This window comes from Quercus suber, unplaced genomic scaffold, assembly GCF_002906115.3.
Source record: "Quercus suber isolate HL8 unplaced genomic scaffold, Cork oak 2.0 scaffold_468, whole genome shotgun sequence".
NCBI lineage: Eukaryota > Viridiplantae > Streptophyta > Magnoliopsida > Fagales > Fagaceae > Quercus > Quercus suber.
In genome coordinates this window covers 392,739-411,572 of record NW_027069919.1, presented here as the reverse complement: position 1 = coordinate 411,572, position 18,834 = coordinate 392,739, and the positions used below count along the sequence as shown (strand labels likewise).

Below are 18,834 nucleotides of genomic sequence, written 5' to 3'. Positions count from 1 at the left end.
CTTTAATAAATTCATTTTTCATCTTTAAACTACTTCATCTTTAAAGTACTAAAAAGTTTGTCTTTTATTCCTAAATTATTGAAAATATTTTATTTTTTTCCTCAAACTTTAAAAAAGATTTTGTTTTCATCCCTAAACTATCAAAAAAAAGCTCTTTTTCATCCCTATTTTTGTCACTAAACTATTGAAAAAACTATTTACAAAGTTTAAGAATGAAAAACAATTTTTTTATTTTTTTTGAAAAAAAGTTGCAGATTTTAGAATGCTCAACCCCTTCCAAGCTGGCTCTTAATGAAGAAGCAGGTGGTTCAAATGCAGTCTGGTTGGACTATCGGCCTGATTAAGAGGCATTTTCTCTCTCCTTTTTGGCTGGATAAATATGGCTACCAGACGCATATTTTAGATGTCAAAAATATATAATAAAAAAAAATGAAATGGAAAAAAAAAAATTTATTGAAGGGAACGAATTAAAAGTGAGCAAGACCAAGTTTATCAAGTACTTGAGGGAAAAAAAGAAAAAGAGTTAAATGCAACCTAGTGCTTCTTATCCTATTCCTCTAAAGGAAGGCAGAGGGCCCGGGAAGTAAAAAAGTTTGACAGATTGTAGATTTTTCTATTTTTATTTTTTAAAGATTTGCTTAGTTCTAAATTTTTTTTTTTTTTTTTTTTTAAGGCTTAGTTCTAGATTTCAAATAAGTGGTTCCCCCAACATGCACACGCATTTGTATGTAAAATTTATTGGACGTTACACGAGAACCGTGAGATCTATATTGGTCTAACAAATATAACAAAAGTTTCAATTAAGTAGTATTCAATTTCAAAATATTATTATGGTAGATCAAATTAAAACCAATAATTAATTATTTACCACTTAGAATTTGTTGTGAACGTAGCATTTTTCTTCGATTATCCCAAGCATGTAGGAACTAAGGCTGTAAAGGCTATGATCATTCTGAGTTACCTTCCTAAATTCTATAAATTTCCTAATCATCTGATGTTCTAGAGTCTATATGCGCTGTAAGAACTCAATAAGATTGTAAGGATATAATAGTCCATGTCTAGTTCTTTTTGCGGCACAAATATTTAGCCATCAACTTTCAATTTGCATTAACTATAAACCGACACCAATTGTCTCTCTCTCTCTCTCTCATACAGCTTGTGGGCATCGGTTTGTTTTGATACAATCCATGTTTTACGTAAACAAACGTTTGAATATGTCCACCATCTGAAAATCCCATCTCAGACCTCAATGCAACAACAGAACCTGGATGATTCATCTCTCGTGGACCCTGGTCCAACCCTAAGCCAATCTTTTTTTTTTTTTTTTTTTTTTAAGGCTTAGTTCTAGATTTCAAATAAGTGGTTCCCCCAACATGCACACGCATTTGTATGTAAAATTTATTGGACGTTACACGAGAACCGTGAGATCTATATTGGTCTAACAAATATAACAAAAGTTTCAATTAAGTAGTATTCAATTTCAAAATATTATTATGGTAGATCAAATTAAAACCAATAATTAATTATTTACCACTTAGAATTTGTTGTGAACGTAGCATTTTTCTTCGATTATCCCAAGCATGTAGGAACTAAGGCTGTAAAGGCTATGATCATTCTGAGTTACCTTCCTAAATTCTATAAATTTCCTAATCATCTGATGTTCTAGAGTCTATATGCGCTGTAAGAACTCAATAAGATTGTAAGGATATAATAGTCCATGTCTAGTTCTTTTTGCGGCACAAATATTTAGCCATCAACTTTCAATTTGCATTAACTATAAACCGACACCAATTGTCTCTCTCTCTCTCTCTCATACAGCTTGTGGGCATCGGTTTGTTTTGATACAATCCATGTTTTACGTAAACAAACGTTTGAATATGTCCACCATCTGAAAATCCCATCTCAGACCTCAATGCAACAACAGAACCTGGATGATTCATCTCTCGTGGACCCTGGTCCAACCCTAAGCCAATCTTGATCTTCGATCTTCTCATACAAACGAATATCAATAAAGGAGATGGATGATGAAAAAGACGAATCCTTAATCCAGGGTTAAAAATCCTTTTTTTGGTTTTTCTACATTACACAAATGCCTGCACCGGATCAAAGGGTCGGAAGCACGTTCATATGCCTTATCACAGTCCTTCTATTTATCTCTATCGCGGTTGGAGGCGGCTGCCTTATACTATACATAATCCAACCGGATGCATCTTATTCATCTTGGCTTCCCTTCGCTGGGGCGGCATTGGTTGGCCTTCCATGGTTGTTTTGGCTGTTCACGTGCTGCTATCGATGCATGTCCCGTAGATTTGGATTTAGGAGTGGCAGCGCTGCTGGTGGAGGAATTGGTGTCAGCGGTAGTGCACGTGAAGGAGGCAGCACTACAGGTGGTGGCGGCGGCGGCGGCGGTGGTGGTGGTGGTTCTAATGTTGTGAATGCAGCTGGTAATGTGGCCAATGAGGCTGGTTCCGTAGACCCAATTGTGAGATCTCCAGAAAGTGATGCAAGAAGGCGTGCTCAATTTGAAGCTATCCTAGCATTGGACGATGATGATGATCACGACAGCGAAGAAAGGAAGCCTAAAAAGAGAAGTTCATCGTCGAGCCATGAAATGTCTGTGGCTTCACATGAGAGTGAAATGCCATTGGCCTCATCAATGGCAGCTTGATCACATATGGGTAAGCAATATATATATATATATATATATGGACTCATCGATATATATCTTCATGCATATGGTTGCATCAGAATGGATCATGATTTGAAAGAGGAGATACTTTGAATGGATCGCACTTTTCACCTTGGAAGCCATTCCATTTCTTGATACAATGTTTATTTTTGTCTTTATTTTTTTGGGATTTTCCAAGACCTACACATATATTAAAAAAAAAAAAAAAAAAATTCATGATCTCAGATTATTTAAAGGTACGGCTCTTTCAATACTATAGGTCCTGCCTGAGTCTTGAAGCCTAGACCACACCCACATTGTCGTTGGTGATATAAATGGACTGCAATTTAAACCAAGATGGACCATCAATTCTCACGACCAGCTTTCTTTTGCTCTTTGGGAAATTGCATTTGCGTCTGCTCAAACAAAATGGAATTCCTAAGTTTATTGTCATCATGAAGATGATCTTCAAATAGTAGTAGGCACTTTTTGTCTTCATCTATCGCAAAACAACCTTATAGAATCTAATCATTTTTGTTCATTTTTCTCTTCCTTGATTTATTTACAAGTCATGTAGCAGGACATTTTTAGATATTGTTGATATTTTTTATTAATTGAAGGAAAATAGACAGGTTTATCGTCGTCCATTTGTATGATGTGCCACTTCTTTTTACAGTAGATGTTCAGAAAATTCGTAAGCTTCATTTATATCAAACAGTACTCCTATCACGAAATGGGTACATATCAGAGTTGTTTTCCTTAATATATATTATTGAGTCTTACTAGTCATAGTCGGAAATAATGAGTTCATATGCCCCTCCCTACCTTTTTTTTTCTTCAAGTTTTAATGTGAACAGGATTAACATTAAGAGTATGGATATGTCTTAGACCAATATTAGTGGTAAGGTTATTCAAAAATCTGAAGTGCCTCTCTTGGTATTTCTCTGTCATCCAAAGTTATGGAGTAGGAGATTGGAGAAGCCCTCTCTTGTTCTTGTTGTATGCATGCTATACCAGATCATGTTAAAGCTATCAATAAGTTCAAATCAATCTAAAAACACAACATTTTTGACAAAATTTTCACAATTGCTAACATAGTCTGTTGTGATTGATGCATAATATATAAAGTGATATTAGTGGTGAAATTATGTGAAAATATTGTTGTTCCAATTATTGTTTGCCAATTTTACATGTTTTAAAGCCATATAAGCAAGAGAAGAGATTCTTCGTACTCATCTTATAGGGATTGCCAATTGTTGCATCCCCTTTGTTGTTTGCCTCCATCTAAAGCTATGTTGATTTTTCTAATCTCTCATTATGCTAGATCATCTACCTATTTTTAACCCTTTCTCTCTCATTTTTTACTCTTCTTCTCCCTTTTATTCTCACCTAACTGTTATGCTTCCTCCAACTTTTTTCTTATCTCTTTTCTTCCCACTATTATCTACCTTATCATTACTCTTCCTTTATTTATTGCTCTTCCTTTAATTTTGACTCTTCTTCTCCTCATACTCTTTTTGTATAAATTTTCCATTCTTTTTCTCATTCTACATATTTTTCCCATGCAAAAATTATGTGATTACTCTCTCTCTCTCTCTCTCTCTCTCTCTCTCTCTCTCTTTGGTGAATTTTTATTATTTCTTGCAATTCTACTTTAGGTTAATGAAATTGTTTTAATTCTAGAGAGAACGAATTATAAATTATACCATATTACAAAATAATTATATATTCTCACTCATTGTGTGAGTCTGTGACTAGTTAATTTAAACATTTATGCAAAATGATAAAGGGTATGTAATGCACTAATGTGGATATTAGTTATAGAGCAGTGTTGCAAATAGAACTTTAACTACATTGAGCTGTAATATCATTTATGAGATAACTGAAGCTCACCAATTACATTGATTACCACATTAGTTTGTAAGTTCAACGTAGTAAAACGTAGTAAAAAACTGATAAAACTTTTTGCGTCTTTGTTAATATGGCAGATTGATAGTGGTAAATGAAAAAATGATGTTAGTGGTGGATATAGATGAAAACTAATAAAATTTTGCCAACCCAACTGTTGTGAAAATGTTATAAATTTTTTTGTGTATTGCTTTATTTTTTTAGAAGTACTACAATCACAACATTTTCACAACAAATCTTAAATGTTAAGTTGTTACTGGTTCTAATTTGAACCCATCATTAAAATTATTATTTTTTGACCACTAATAACAGCTAGTAATAACCTGCAACTTAGAATTTATTGTAATTCTTGAGAAAAATGTTGTGAACTTAGAATTTCTCTCTTCTTCTTTTTCCTTTTTTTTTTTTCATGTGATAAAAATATTATTTTATATATTGGTTAATATTTGAGTTTAATTGGTACTATTACAATGAAAGAAAGAACCCCATTGGACTATTGGTTAAAATTTGAGAACCTTTTTTTTACTTAGGAGCCTTAGGCGACCACCTCATTCGCCTATACTATAAAACCGGTTTTAAGTAGCTTTTTTATACACCTAGAGTAATGACAGGGACGCATTTTTTCATCATTGTTTTACAACTACTGACATGGTTTTTTGTGATTAGAGCAATATCAATTCTACCTAAATTTATCATTAACACTACTTTTGTTATGCACAAATCACAACAAGTTATATTAGCAGAGGAAAAAAAGTTATGTTGATACATCTAAGCAACAAACCTGATATTTTTATGACAAAATTTAATTACAAAATTGGTTTTAGCTTAAGACTACAACCTTACTCAATATTTTTTTTATTGGAAGTGAATTTCGACAAATCCACCATTAGATTACATCTTCTTCTTATATCTTTCATGCTTGCAATTTTTCTAGAAAATTAAAGAACAATGGCTATGTCATCAATAAATTGTTTAAATTACAAGTTTTTATAGTTTAAAATTAGGTATAAAATATAAGTTTATAAATTATATAGTAAATAATATTCGATTAACACAAAATTTTAACATATGTATTGAGAGCGTAAAGAACATGCAATTCAACGGTTAAAGTTTCAAAATATATAGTAAATTTTTTATTTTATTGAGTAAGATTGTAACCTTAGACTACAACCATTTTTGTAACTAAATTTTTTTTATATTTTTATCTCACTTAACTTCTTTTTTTTTTAATTGAAAGTGTGTGTCACGTAGGCATTCCATTAGGCATTAGGTAAACTTAAGCATTTCCCCTAAGTAAGATGATATGAAAGGCAAAAATTGAAATAATGTCACAACATGAAGGCACATAAATTTAAACAAATAAATTTTTAAGGACTAAAATGAAAACACCCTATATTTATGAGGAGAAAATTGATTGTTTGCCTATTTTTAAGAGCTTTAATTAAGGACTTAAAGTTGAAAAATAGTTTTAAGCTAAAGTTAGAAGAGTAATGTTACAAACACAAACTATTTTGCAACATTTTTACAAACTGCTAATATGGCTTTAATATTTTCCAAATAGTTATTGCAAATAAAAATGTGATATTAGTGATGGACTCATATTAAAACTTGTAAGAATTTGTCACATCAACAGTTTGTAAAAATTACCTGATATTTTTATGACAAAATTTAATTACAAAATTGGTTTTAGCTTAAGACTACAACCTTACTCAATATTTTTTTTATTGGAAGTGAATTTCGACAAATCCACCATTAGATTACATCTTCTTCTTATATCTTTCATGCTTGCAATTTTTCTAGAAAATTAAAGAACAATGGCTATGTCATCAATAAATTGTTTAAATTACAAGTTTTTATAGTTTAAAATTAGGTATAAAATATAAGTTTATAAATTATATAGTAAATAATATTCGATTAACAAAAAATTTTAACATATGTATTGAGAGCGTAAAGAACATGCAATTCAATGGTTAAAGTTTCAAAATATATAGTAAATTTTTTATTTTATTGAGTAAGATTGTAACCTTAGACTACAACCATTTTTGTAACTAAATTTTTTTCATATTTTTATCTCACTTAACTTCTTCTTTTTTTAATTGAAAGTGTGTGTCACGTAGGCATTCCATTAGGCATTAGGTAAACTTAAGCATTTCCCCTAAGTAAGATGATATGAAAGGCAAAAATTGAAATAATGTCACAACATGAAGGCACATAAATTTAAACAAATAAATTTTTAAGGACTAAAATGAAAACACCCTATATTTATGAGGAGAAAATTGATTGTTTGCCTATTTTTAAGAGCTTTAATTAAGGACTTAAAGTTGAAAAATAGTTTTAAGCTAAAGTTAGAAGAGTAATGTTACAAACACAAACTATTTTGCAACATTTTTACAAACTGCTAATATGGCTTTAATATTTTCCAAATAGTTATTGCAAATAAAAATGTGATATTAGTGATGGACTCATATTAAAACTTGTAAGAATTTGTCACATCAACAGTTTGTAAAAATATAGGGTGTATTCAACAGTTTGTCAACAATAAAAATTATTTCTAACTTGAAAGTTTTGTATTCAACTTGAAAGTTTTGTTTCTCTGTACCAAGGAAAGCTCTCTAGTCAGCTTTCTTTTACAGTAGAATAGAGGTCCCTTCCTTAGGAAGGAGCGTGAGTAACCCTTGGGATAACAAGGTTATACCAAGGTTTGTGGGGTTTTTTTTCCGGGGGTACTGGGAAACAGTGAGAAGTTTTTTTTTTTTTGGTTGTTCGTGGATTGGTGTTTTTTCCTTTTTCTCACCACCATGGATGATCTGACCTCAAATTGGAATCGACTTACTTTGTCAGAAAAAGAAGGTCCGGGTTGTTGTTTAGATGAGGAATTGAGTTCACCAGAGTTCAGTATTGTTACAAAGTTCCTCACTAAAAGAGCCCTGAACATCGATGCAATTGCTAAAACCTTCATCCCACTTTGGCGATCCAAAAATGGTTTCAAGGTCCGTCATTTGGGAGACCATAGAATTCTGTTTGTGTTTGATAACGAAGTTGAAGTAGATAGAGTGCTCCAGAGTGAACCATGGACTTTCGATAAGCATTTGGTCGTCATGGAAAAATATGACACAAATTACTCTGGTGATGAACTCAAACTGGATAGAACCTCTTTCTGGGTGCAAGTACACGGCCTCCCTATTAAGTTTATGAACGTGAGGGCAGCGGAGAAGATTTGTGAAGTTCTGGGAAGGGTCATACCTACTGCCAATCCAAGGGAAACAGAGGGTGGAAACTTTATTCGGGTTAGAGTCTCAATGGATATTACAGGTCCATTATGCCGCGGACGTTTGATTTCAATTGGCCAAGAAAAACAGATTTGGATTAGCTTCAAATACGAGAGACTACCGAATATTTGCTACTGGTGTGGTTGCTTTGATCATGACGATAAGGATTGCGAAATTTGGTTGAACAGTGAAGGTACATTAACAAATGATCAGAAGCAATTTGGACCAAATCTCAGGGCTGCTTGGGGGGGTTTTTTTTTTTGTGCTGAATTATTGGGTTTCAATATAAAAATACAGAAAAACTTTTTTATACCTACAATAAGATTTAAAACCTATGGCATTTACTTCATGATGCTCTTTGTCACTAGATCAATATATCAATGGGTTTCTTTTTTGGTGTTGGCATAATTCAAGTATTCATTTCACAATAATTAATCTTTAATCATTTGGTCAAGTCACGAATAGGTTTCTTTTCTAGTGTATGCAAAGTCAAACTTATTTCTCTTATTTGATGATAAAAAAAATTATCACTTAATAAACTAAAATCCATTCTTTCATCAGTTTTCGTATATAAAAGCTATTCCAATCTAGGGTAACATTTTCTTGTTTGCCAAAGGCTCTAAACGCTAGAACTCTTAATAGCAAAACCATTACATCTAAAACTTCAATTCCCAGAGCAATACCAAACGGACACACTCTTCAGGCAACTTTTCCTTCACGATCAATAATATATCACATATAAAAGTCTATTTACATATATATAAAGAATCCTTCTATGTCGAGTCAAGGAGTTAGACGTGCAAACCATACCCAATAACAAGATAGAGAAGACAAGACTTAATTTCAATCCAAGCTTTTCAGTCTACCTTGAATCTCGCCAGACACAATATGTCTGCATCCAATCCAAGGTCTGGATGTGCATCCATATGGCTCCTTTGTTCCGTTTTGTTTAGCTCTATAGTGGCCGGAGGCGGCTGCCTTATTGTATACCACCCTACCAAAGTCACAATCCACCTCTTGGCTTCCCGTTGCTGGGGTGACATTGGTTTGCCTTCCCTGGTTGTTTTGGTTCCTCACCTTCTTATATCAAGTCATTTCATGCGCGTGTCGATTTAGACTTCGTCTCCATGGTGTGGATGCTGGAGGAGATGGTGGAGCTCCAAATGTGGTGACAGAGCCTCCTAGCGACTCTCAAGGAAAGCAAGCTGGGCACCTAGGGGTTATGGTTGTGGGAAACCAAAATGGCCATGGTGGCTTGGAAAACAAAGTAGGTCGTCAAGCTATGCAAGCAACAATTTGCATGAGAGTGAAATGCCATTGGCCTAATCACTGGTATCTTAATAAAAATATTTGGTGGTTTAGAATTTTTGCTTTTTCTTCACATATAGTTGCATGACTTGCTTCAGATCGGATTGCAATTTGAAAGAAGAAATTCCTTGAATGGTTAATGGTTTATTATTTTTCACTAAGGAAGCCATTCTTTATATATTTGTTGCAATTTAATTTTCTTTTTAATTTTATACCTCCACAATATTCCACAAACATCTTCACCATTCTACAGATAATAGAGAAGCTAATAGAAGTGCAAATAGCGTAGCAAAAATAGGGGTTATTCAAAGAACTGATCTCCTTATTTGAATGATCCACTGCCTGTGGTGGAAAGTTTGTTAGCTTTTAATAAAGCTAAGCTTTTTTGTAACATACTAGTTATTTCTAATTAATATTATGTGCTTGTTTAACAAAATAAATAAATAAAAGCTAAAAGCTCAAATGCAGAATTTAATTCCAATACCTAAAAAAAATAAAAAAATAAAACCTTTCTAGTGCTTTATTTGATATCCTAGTAGAGACACCCTCTTTTGCAATTGAGAGTCAATTAAGGGCAAAATAGTCATTTTAACCACAAAATGGTAAAAACACCATTTGAACCATTGAGGAACATGAAATTAATTCCAAAATACATCAAAGTTCAAAATGATCAAAACGATGTGTTGAATGTAACAATCAGACTATCCAATCAAAAGATCAAGATACATCAAGATCTAACAATTAATGTGCATTCTTGCAATATTGGATCTAGTACATGTGATTATGATTAATTAATTTTAGGGAAAATTGCACTTTACCCACCTGTGGTTTGGCCCGTTTTAACAATGTCCACCCGTGGTTTAAAATTTGTCACTTAACCCACCTGAAGTGGCCTCCGTTAGACCCCCGTTACCCACCTCTCTCTTTTCACCGTTAAAAATAGGGGTAAATGTGTTTTTTTTTTTTTTCATTATATTTTATGTCTCTCTCCTCTTTTCTCCCTTCTTATTCTTCTTCACATAAAACATAAAAGAAAACCAATACACCTACAGTCACAAAAAAAGCCACAAATCCATGTGAATATACATCCACAGATTCACTAGCCTTCAACTGCAAAAATCCAAAAATTGACTACATAATTCTTCATAGAGCAATCACAAAATAAAACTTTAACCCTATTTCTTTTGCTGGGTTCTCTAAAAAAACCCAGATTTGCAAGTAAAAAAAAAAAGATTTGACAAAAAAAAAAAAAACTAGCAATTTGCCTCTTTTAGTTACATCAATTTTTTTTCTTTTCCTTTTCTTCAGTTTCTCAGCAAACAAACAGAGAATGAAGAAATAGAATTTCAATAATCTCTTCGAAATCAACTGAAGCAAGTAAACTAATTACATTTAAATTTCACTAACACAGTAACCTTTTATTCCTTTTCCTTCATTTTCTCAAGAAACAAACATTTACCACAGGGACTTTACAAGTAAAAAAAAAAAAAAAAATCTGCAAAAAAAAAAACCCAACAATCTGTTCAAATTTTTTGGGTTTAATGGATTTCTCATTTCTCATTAACCACAAGGACTTTCTCAACCAATTCCTTGGCCTCCTTCAACCCCAAATCCATGAACATGCTCACCTCTTTTATGATTTTGATCTTCACCGCCGCGTCGTACTTCTCCAGCTACAAATCGAATGCACTCTTCTCGATGGCTTTGGCCTCCATGCCCGACCTGGCTCCGAATCCGAAAGTTGCAGATGGGCCAAGCTCAGAGACTGCTGGGCTGTACTTGTTGAGCTTGTAGTGTTCGAGCTTGGTGAGGTCTTGTCGGCAATTCACTTGAGCTTCTGGGTGCGAGTCTCGATGGCCGTGCACAAAATGCGAGCGAGTGGTTTGCCATTGAGAGTGAAGAGACTGGTTAGGGACTTGGTGGGGATTCAATACACCCTCCTTGCTTGCAATTGTTCAAATTTCACTTTGGAAATCTAAGTGAAGAGAGAAAGGGATTATGGGTTTGGGGATTTTTAAGGATTCTAGGGTAGAGAGAGGGAGAGAGCTCGTTCTTCCTTTTAGGATTCTATTTGGGTTTTAATTTTGGCTTATATAGTAAATGAGATTTTCTAACAAAAATGGTAGAGATGGGTAACGGGCGTCTAACGGAGGCCACCTCAGGTGGGTTAAGTGACAAATTTCAAATCACGGGTGGGCATTGTTAAAACGGGCCAAACCACAGGTGGGTAAAGTGTAATTTTCCCTTTATTTTAATTGGTTATCAAATAAATTAATTAATAACATGTCAAAATCTCATTGATTTAAATTTTCAAATAAGATTGTAATAAAAGTATTGGATAAATCCTAGGGATAAATAATTATGATTTTTGAAATTTAAATCAATTATCTTGAAAAAAAAAAAGAGATGATTACTTCAGTTTAAAGGCCATAAATATCTTAGAAGGTAATCCGATCATTATGTGGTTTGGAAAAACATTAAAATGACATAATTATTCTCAAACAAATCAGAAAATTGAGCTAAAATCATGCATGAGTTCTTAATATAGAGCCAAAGTAGTATTTTTGTCTAGATAGTAAGTGTCAAACAGTACTCAATATTTTGGTTCAGACTCCGGATAATAAGTGTCAAATAGAACTTTAGTCTAGAAACTTTAGATCGTTAAACTTTGACGTCGGTTTTCAAAAACTCCAAACTAGAGGGATGGGAGGGAAAGTTAAACTTTCTAATCCTTTCCCCTTTATAAATACAAGAATAAATAATTAGAAAACAATCTTAAATCTTTGAAGGGATATTGACAACTAGCATTCAAAATTTCAGATTCAATAGTGTTGTAGAGAGAAATTAGGTTGATCACTATGCAACATTATTCTCTACAAGGAGCACAACCGGAGATTTATTTTCACTCATTTCCCACCTCCTAAACACCATTTTCTCATCACTCAAGTCAAGTACCACAATCCCAAAACCCTAGAGACAATAGAATCATCAAATGCCCTAAATACCTCTTGATTTGACTCCAAAAACTTCTTTCGTTGAAGTTCCTGCGAACCGTTCTTCATGATTATTATTCAACCTCAAGCTGATAAACTCTTAAAGCCTGTTTCAAGAACACACCATTCACAAACTAGAAGGAGTCAGGTTGCATACCACAAATCAACAACACACAACAACTACAACTACAAGCACAGCTCCCTCAAACATGCAAGTGAAAGATTCGTGAATTGATCCAAGGAGACCAAGCAGTAGCAACTCAATCAACATTCTTAAAGGTAATCCACCATCAAATCATTTACTAGAGGAAATGCATGCAAGTAGGTATTGGAATCTAGTATACTTTTCATTATAGTTTGATTATAAAATTGCATCATATGATGAATTTTGATGACATGCGTTGATGTTTGATTTAATCATGCATATAACATAATGAGCATGCATTCTATGATTAATTTTAAATAAATATGATTCAAATATTATGACTAAAATAATGTAATTCCTCTATAATTCATGATATAATAATGACATGATTGAATGTATGACTTGTTCATAACATGATATAACTATTACTTTCTCGAAAGTTTGATCTTCTTATTGGAAATAATTTGTGCCTAACACCTTTTCGTTTTGAAAACTAGTCTCTGAACTTAGATTTCGGATTTGTTCCTTATCAATGTAATTTTTTTTTTCTATTTTGTAACTAGGAAGCAAAATCAAGTCATCTTTCTTTTCTAGATTGTAATTAGGAATCAAAGTCATGTAATCTTTCTTTTCAAGATTGTGTATATGATGAACCATGTAATTTTAATAATTTCAATAATGCAATTTTCAACTTATTCAATAAATATGTTTTTCATGAGATTTTCTTAATTAATTTTTCCTCTTTAATTAAATTAAATGGGGACTCCATTATAAAACCATAAATCTAAGAGGTAAGACATTGTTGATTAAGTAATTATTTGAGGGTTCAATCGTCTCCTCAAAGACTCAAATCTTCACACCCAAATATATAGTGTTTGGATTTTTGCATGAAATTGGACTTTGAAGATGTTACACATGGCATATGTTGAATCTCACATCGAGTATATATTAGGTCAGACTAAGTTATATTATAAAAAAATAAACAAGTACAAGAAATCTTAATTATAACTTGACTAATCCTAACAATGAGGATGTACATGATTGAAGTGGGAGAATTATTTCAAAATAAGAAAAAAAAAATATTGAAGTGGGGGAGTGATATCCTAGATACTAATTTTAGGGGTGGCAAAATTGGACACAATCCACGAACTCGACATGACATGACACGAAATTAGAAGGTTATAAGTTAAGGCTTAATGGGTTCGTGCCATATTCGGGTTAATACAACTGACCCGTTTAATAAATGAGTTAGGTTAGTATTCAATATATGGAATCCATTTGACCCGTTAAACTCATTTAATTAGTGACATTTTATCAATATATCTATCAAACCCTAAGTATATAAACTTATTAGTTGTTGTGGATTATTTTCTTTGATATATTGTGATCGATTATTTGTGATATTGAGATATGCTTTAGTTTTGAATGACTATTTGTGATGCAATTACTCGTTAGTTTTGAATTTTATATTAAAAGTATTTATTCATTTTTTTTTTTCATAAATATTTTTTTTTTCATTTTGATAAAATTTGATAAACAGGACGACACGACTGACCTGTTTAATAAATGGGTCGTATTAGGGTTGAGAAATCTTGACCCGTTTAATAAACATGTTGGGTTACTATTGACCTATATAATCGGATACTCATAAGTTAACACAACACGAACACAAATTGCTACCCCTAACTCTAATTTCATATTGTAATCTTTCTCTTCTATTTTTTACTTCATGCTTGTCGATTAATTACGTTGCAAAAGACTAAAGTTATTCCTTATGTTGATACTCGAACACAAAGGGTCTATAGTCTATGAATGAAGCTATTCCAAAGCAATCAATATATAATAATGGAGGTTTTTTCAATAAATTTGCCAAAGCTCCTGTTACACTATATCACTAGTACTTCATCACTAGCAATTTTTAAATATTTCATTCCACTCTCATTGTCTTCACTAAAAGATCTCATTTATGCCTTACTAAATTCTATTATTAAAGGCCCTACCCTTTTGTTGTGGTACTTTAGGTTAAATAATGTGTTTGAGATTGGTAAGAGAATGTAATTAAAAGTATGTGTATTTAACAATTAGTTTGTTTCTTAAATAAAAAATAATAAAAAAATTTCTACCATTGCACTTTGTCCAACCTTTTCTCTTTTTTAATTTATTTTTTGTTGTTGTGAAAATGTCCTATCATTCAATCCAATTTCCTTTATGCATTCTTAAATCCTAGTGGTTTTGTTGGGTCTGGGGTTGTGAATTTTTTTTATTTGATTTATAAATTATTTTAAATATATTTTTTGTATTTTGGATATTAGTGAGAGAAAGTTTGAATTTTAATTTTTTTTAATCCTAAAAGTTTTTGTTTCAACTTTTTTTTTCTTTTATTTATAATTCTTTAAGATACTTTTCCGGCGTATTAGATAAAAGGGAGCAAAAATGTTAATTTTGATGTGTTTTCTTTGTTTAATCATGGTTTTATTGGGTTTTGGGTCCTAAAAGTGTTTTCTTTCTTTTTATTTTCTTTTTCTTTGATTTATTAATTTTTTTTAGTTTTATGTTTTTGGATATATGGATAGATAATTTGGATTTTAACAAAGTTTGTTTTTAAGGAATAAATATTAGGGGTACTTTGATGATGCAGAAACTTTTGTAGGTAAATGTTAGGAGTGAATACTTTTTATATCTTATGTTTTAAGTTCGTGAAAAAATTGTTTTTCCTTTCAATTTAATAATGAAAAAATAATTTATATACATATATATATATATATGTGGGGCCCGTGGGCCTGATAGCCTCGGCCCATCGTGTAGTAGGCCCAAGGCCCACGCCGAGGAAGACTGACCATTCAAGGCTAAATTGGGGAAAGCCTCTTTTCCGGATCCACGCCGAGGACCTCTTCGTCCTCGGCATGCCAAGGATGATTTTGGGAAAGACCAGGTCCAGAGCAAGCTGTCACCCTCACACTTAATGCATTCACCTAACCCCTCTGGCCGCATTAATGGGGATATAACCCCTTAGTAGGGCAACGTTGATCAGAGTGAACCACTTGAGTATTGATAAGACCTATTACTAACTTGAATCTAGGTGACACTCTGGTTTTTCTACAGATACTTATTTTCTCCATAGGTTCAAGTCCTGGACCATGCAATACCTTGATTTTGTCTAGTACTTAGTTTTAATGTGTGAATAGTTTTAACATGGGCTTGGGTCCGAGGACCATGCAATGCCTTGGTTCTGTATAAATAATTTTAACATAGGCTTGGGTCCGAGGACCATGCAATGCCTTCGCCTTGGTTCTGTATAAATAATTTTAACATAGGTTTGGGTCCGAGGACCATGCAATGCCTTGGTTCTGTATGAATAATTTTAACATAGGCTTGGGTCCAGGACCATGCAATGCTTGGTTTTGTCTACTACTTCTATTTTTCTGTAAGTATCTAGTTTCCCCATAGGTTTGAGTCCGAGGACCATACAATACCTTGGTTCTGTGTGAATAATTTTAACATAGGCTTGGGTCCGAGGACCATGCAATGCCTTGGTTTTGTATAAATAATTTAACATAGGCTTGGGTCTGAGGACCATGCAATGCCTTAGTTCTGATATAATAATTTTAACATAGGCTTGGGTCTGAGGACCATGCAATGCCTTGGTTCTGTATGAATAATTTTAACATAGGCTTGGGTCCGAGGACCATGCAATGCCTTGGTTCTGTATGAATAATTTTAACATAGGCTTGGGTCCGAGGACCATACAATGCCTTGGTTCTGTATAAATAATTTTAACATAGGCTTGGGTCCGAGGACCATGCAATGCCTTGGTTCTGTATGAATAATTTTAACATAGGCTTGGGTCCAAGGACCATGCAATGCCTTGGTTCTGTCTAGTACCCAGGTACAATGGTGTGAATAGTTTTACCATAGGCTTGGGTCCGAGGACCATGCAATACCTTGGTTCTGTCTACCACTTTTATTTTTCTGTAAGTATCTAGTTTCCTCATAGGTTTGAGTTCGAGGACCATGCAATACCTTAGTTCTGTCTAGTACCCAGGTACAATGGTGTGAATAGTTTTATCATAGGCTTGGGTCCGAGGACCATGCAATACCTTGGTTCTGTCTACCACTTCTATTTTTCTGTAAGTATCTAGTTTCCTCATAAGTTTGAGTCTGAGGACCATACAATACCTTGGTTCTGTCTAGTACCCAGGTACAATGGTGTGAATAGTTTTACTATAGGCTTGGGTCCGAGGACCATGCAATACCTTAGTTCTGTCTACCACTTCTATTTTTCTGTAAGTATCTAGTTTCCCCATAGGTTTGAGTCCGAGGATCATGCAATACCTTGGTTCTGTCTAGTACCCAAGTACAATGGTGTGAATAGTTTTACCATAGGCTTGGGTCCGAGGACTATGCAATACCTTGGTTCTATCTACCACTTCTATTTTTCTGTAAGTATCTAGTTTCCCATAGGTTTGAGTCGAGGACCATGCAATACCTTGGTTCTGTCTAGTACCCAAGTACAATGGTGTGAATAGTTTTACCATAGGCTTGGGTCCGAGGACCATGCAATACCTTGGTTCTATCTACCACTTCTATTTTTTTGTAAGTATCTAGTTTCCCCATAGGTTTGAGTCCGAGGACCATGCAATACCTTGGTTCTGTCTAGTACCAGGTACAATGGTGTGAATAGTTTTACTATAGGCTTGGGTCCGAGAACCATGTAATACCTTGGTTCTGTCTACCACTTCTATTTTTCTGTAAGTATCTAGTTTCCCCATAGGTTTGAGTCTGAGGACCATGCAATATCTTGGTTCTGTTTAGTACCCAGGTACAATGGTGTGAATAGTTTTACCATAGGCTTGGGTCTGAGGACCATGCAATACCTTGGTTCTGTTTACCACTTCTATTTTTCTGTAAGTAGGGGTTTGTCCTCGGACCGCTTTACTGGAGATGATTTCTCCTTGGGTCCGATTATGATCTTTACACGTGACGTTGATCTCGCCTCCAGCTCGAGCCCCCATCTTTTTCATTTATGAAGCGCCCTTTGTCCGTTCGTGTTCCGCGCTTGACGCTTCGGTGCGCGAAACGCGCCTTCATTAATGTCCTCGTGAATTAACACGAGTCCAATGGTCTACGGCCCCCTTGGAATTTGGTAGCTTCATTATTAGCCCTGCTGATAACTCTCTTTTCGAATTCTGCATAAATTAATTCTTACCAACCTTCATCCCTTATATAAGGTGGGGGAATGGTTTCTCCATAATCCATGAACCTCCCAACACAAACAGAAAGAACATACCCTTTCAACTCCCCAAGCCCCTTTAACAACTCCGCCGAAATTGTGACTGGAGTTGGCAAATATGAGGCGGCTTTGGGCAGGTGTAAGGACATCCGTGTCAAGAGCCGTTATGGCCGCAGCCCCCACTGGGCTTCCGGTGCGGCAGAATCTAGGCGTAACCCCGATGACGCCATACAAGGTGGCCCGGAGGGATGTTGTTGAAGTACCTAACGTCTCTCCTCGGAGCGCACCCCCGACGAAGAAGACGTGCGAATTCATGTCATGGGCGGTGCTTGAGTGTTGCTGTCTCCAACGGCCAACACTCGTGAGGATTGAAGAGAATCAAGGGAACATCATGGGGGAAGGTGTCCCAGAGCCCCTGCATCTGCTCCTCTCTTTGTTCAAGCTCCGCCGCTCCGAGAAAGGAGTTGTTGGTAGCCTTAAAACAAGCTGGCCCTCCCCCTTCCCTGCTTTTAGTGTCAAGCTCTTCCATTCTCTTGATGCCAATAAAACCGCCGTTCCAAGAAAGGAGTTGTTGGTAACCTTGAAACAAGCTGGCCCTCCCCCTTCCCTGCTTTTAGTGTCAAGCTCTCCCATTCTCTTGATGCCAATAAAAGCACGGCTTGACACTTCCCTCTGGTTAGTTTTTTAGGGCGGGTCCACCTGGGCCTCTGATTGTAGAACTAGCTGGTAGGATTAGCTTGTAAATTTGTTTGTAAAACACGCCTGTCTGAGCCTCTGATTGTAATTTGTACTTTTTCTATTTATGAAATAATATCAAGATTTCTCTTTTCGCTGTCAACTCTGCTATTTTCTTTTTTCTCTTTTTTTTTTTTTGTTTTTTGTTTTTTGTTTTTTAACTTCGCCAACCTACTGTAAAACGACCACTTCGAACAATCGCCTGGTGCACCGGCCAGCGCCCTAATCCTTCCCACAGACGGCGCCAATTGTAGGGACTCAATTTGGATTAGACCCAGAGTATGAATGGGTTTTCAGCCCAACTAGCCCAAAAATAAATTTATAGAGAGTGGATTGAAGGTTTAGGCACTGGCGTCGTTCACCAAACATGAACTTTCTTCTTTTATAAAAGAAAATACTTAGAACTTATTTACAAATGGGGGGATGCTCCTCGGCCCGTGGCAGGAGCCCTTTTCTTCTCCTCCTTCCCCCCTTCCTATCTTACTTTACTCGCTTTTCTTATATAGTCTTCATCGTCCTATCTCTTCTTCCATCTGTTGATCATCCATTCGCCTTTCTTTGGCCGTCCGTCCCTTCAG

General features: G+C 34.7%; 2 protein-coding genes across 2 annotated transcripts in view; both read left to right on the top strand.

Annotated features, from left to right (window-relative positions):
- The first annotated feature begins 1,731 nt into the window (after window positions 1–1,731).
- On the top strand, window positions 1,732–3,303 carry LOC112008553 (uncharacterized). Its single transcript, XM_024040878.2, has 2 exons — window positions 1,732–2,678; window positions 2,949–3,303. The coding sequence occupies exon 1, from the start codon at window positions 2,090–2,092 to the stop codon at window positions 2,666–2,668; it is 579 nt and encodes a 192-aa protein (XP_023896646.2). The 5' UTR covers window positions 1,732–2,089; the 3' UTR covers window positions 2,669–2,678; window positions 2,949–3,303.
- Window positions 3,304–7,374: 4,071 nt separating this feature from the next.
- The window catches only part of LOC136062930 (uncharacterized), a 17,216-nt gene continuing 5,756 nt past the window's right edge, over window positions 7,375–18,834 (top strand). The window contains exon 1 of the mRNA XM_065762663.1: window positions 7,375–8,038. Coding sequence (XP_065618735.1) covers window positions 7,375–8,038 — 664 coding nt within the window. The remainder of the gene's footprint in view (window positions 8,039–18,834) is intronic.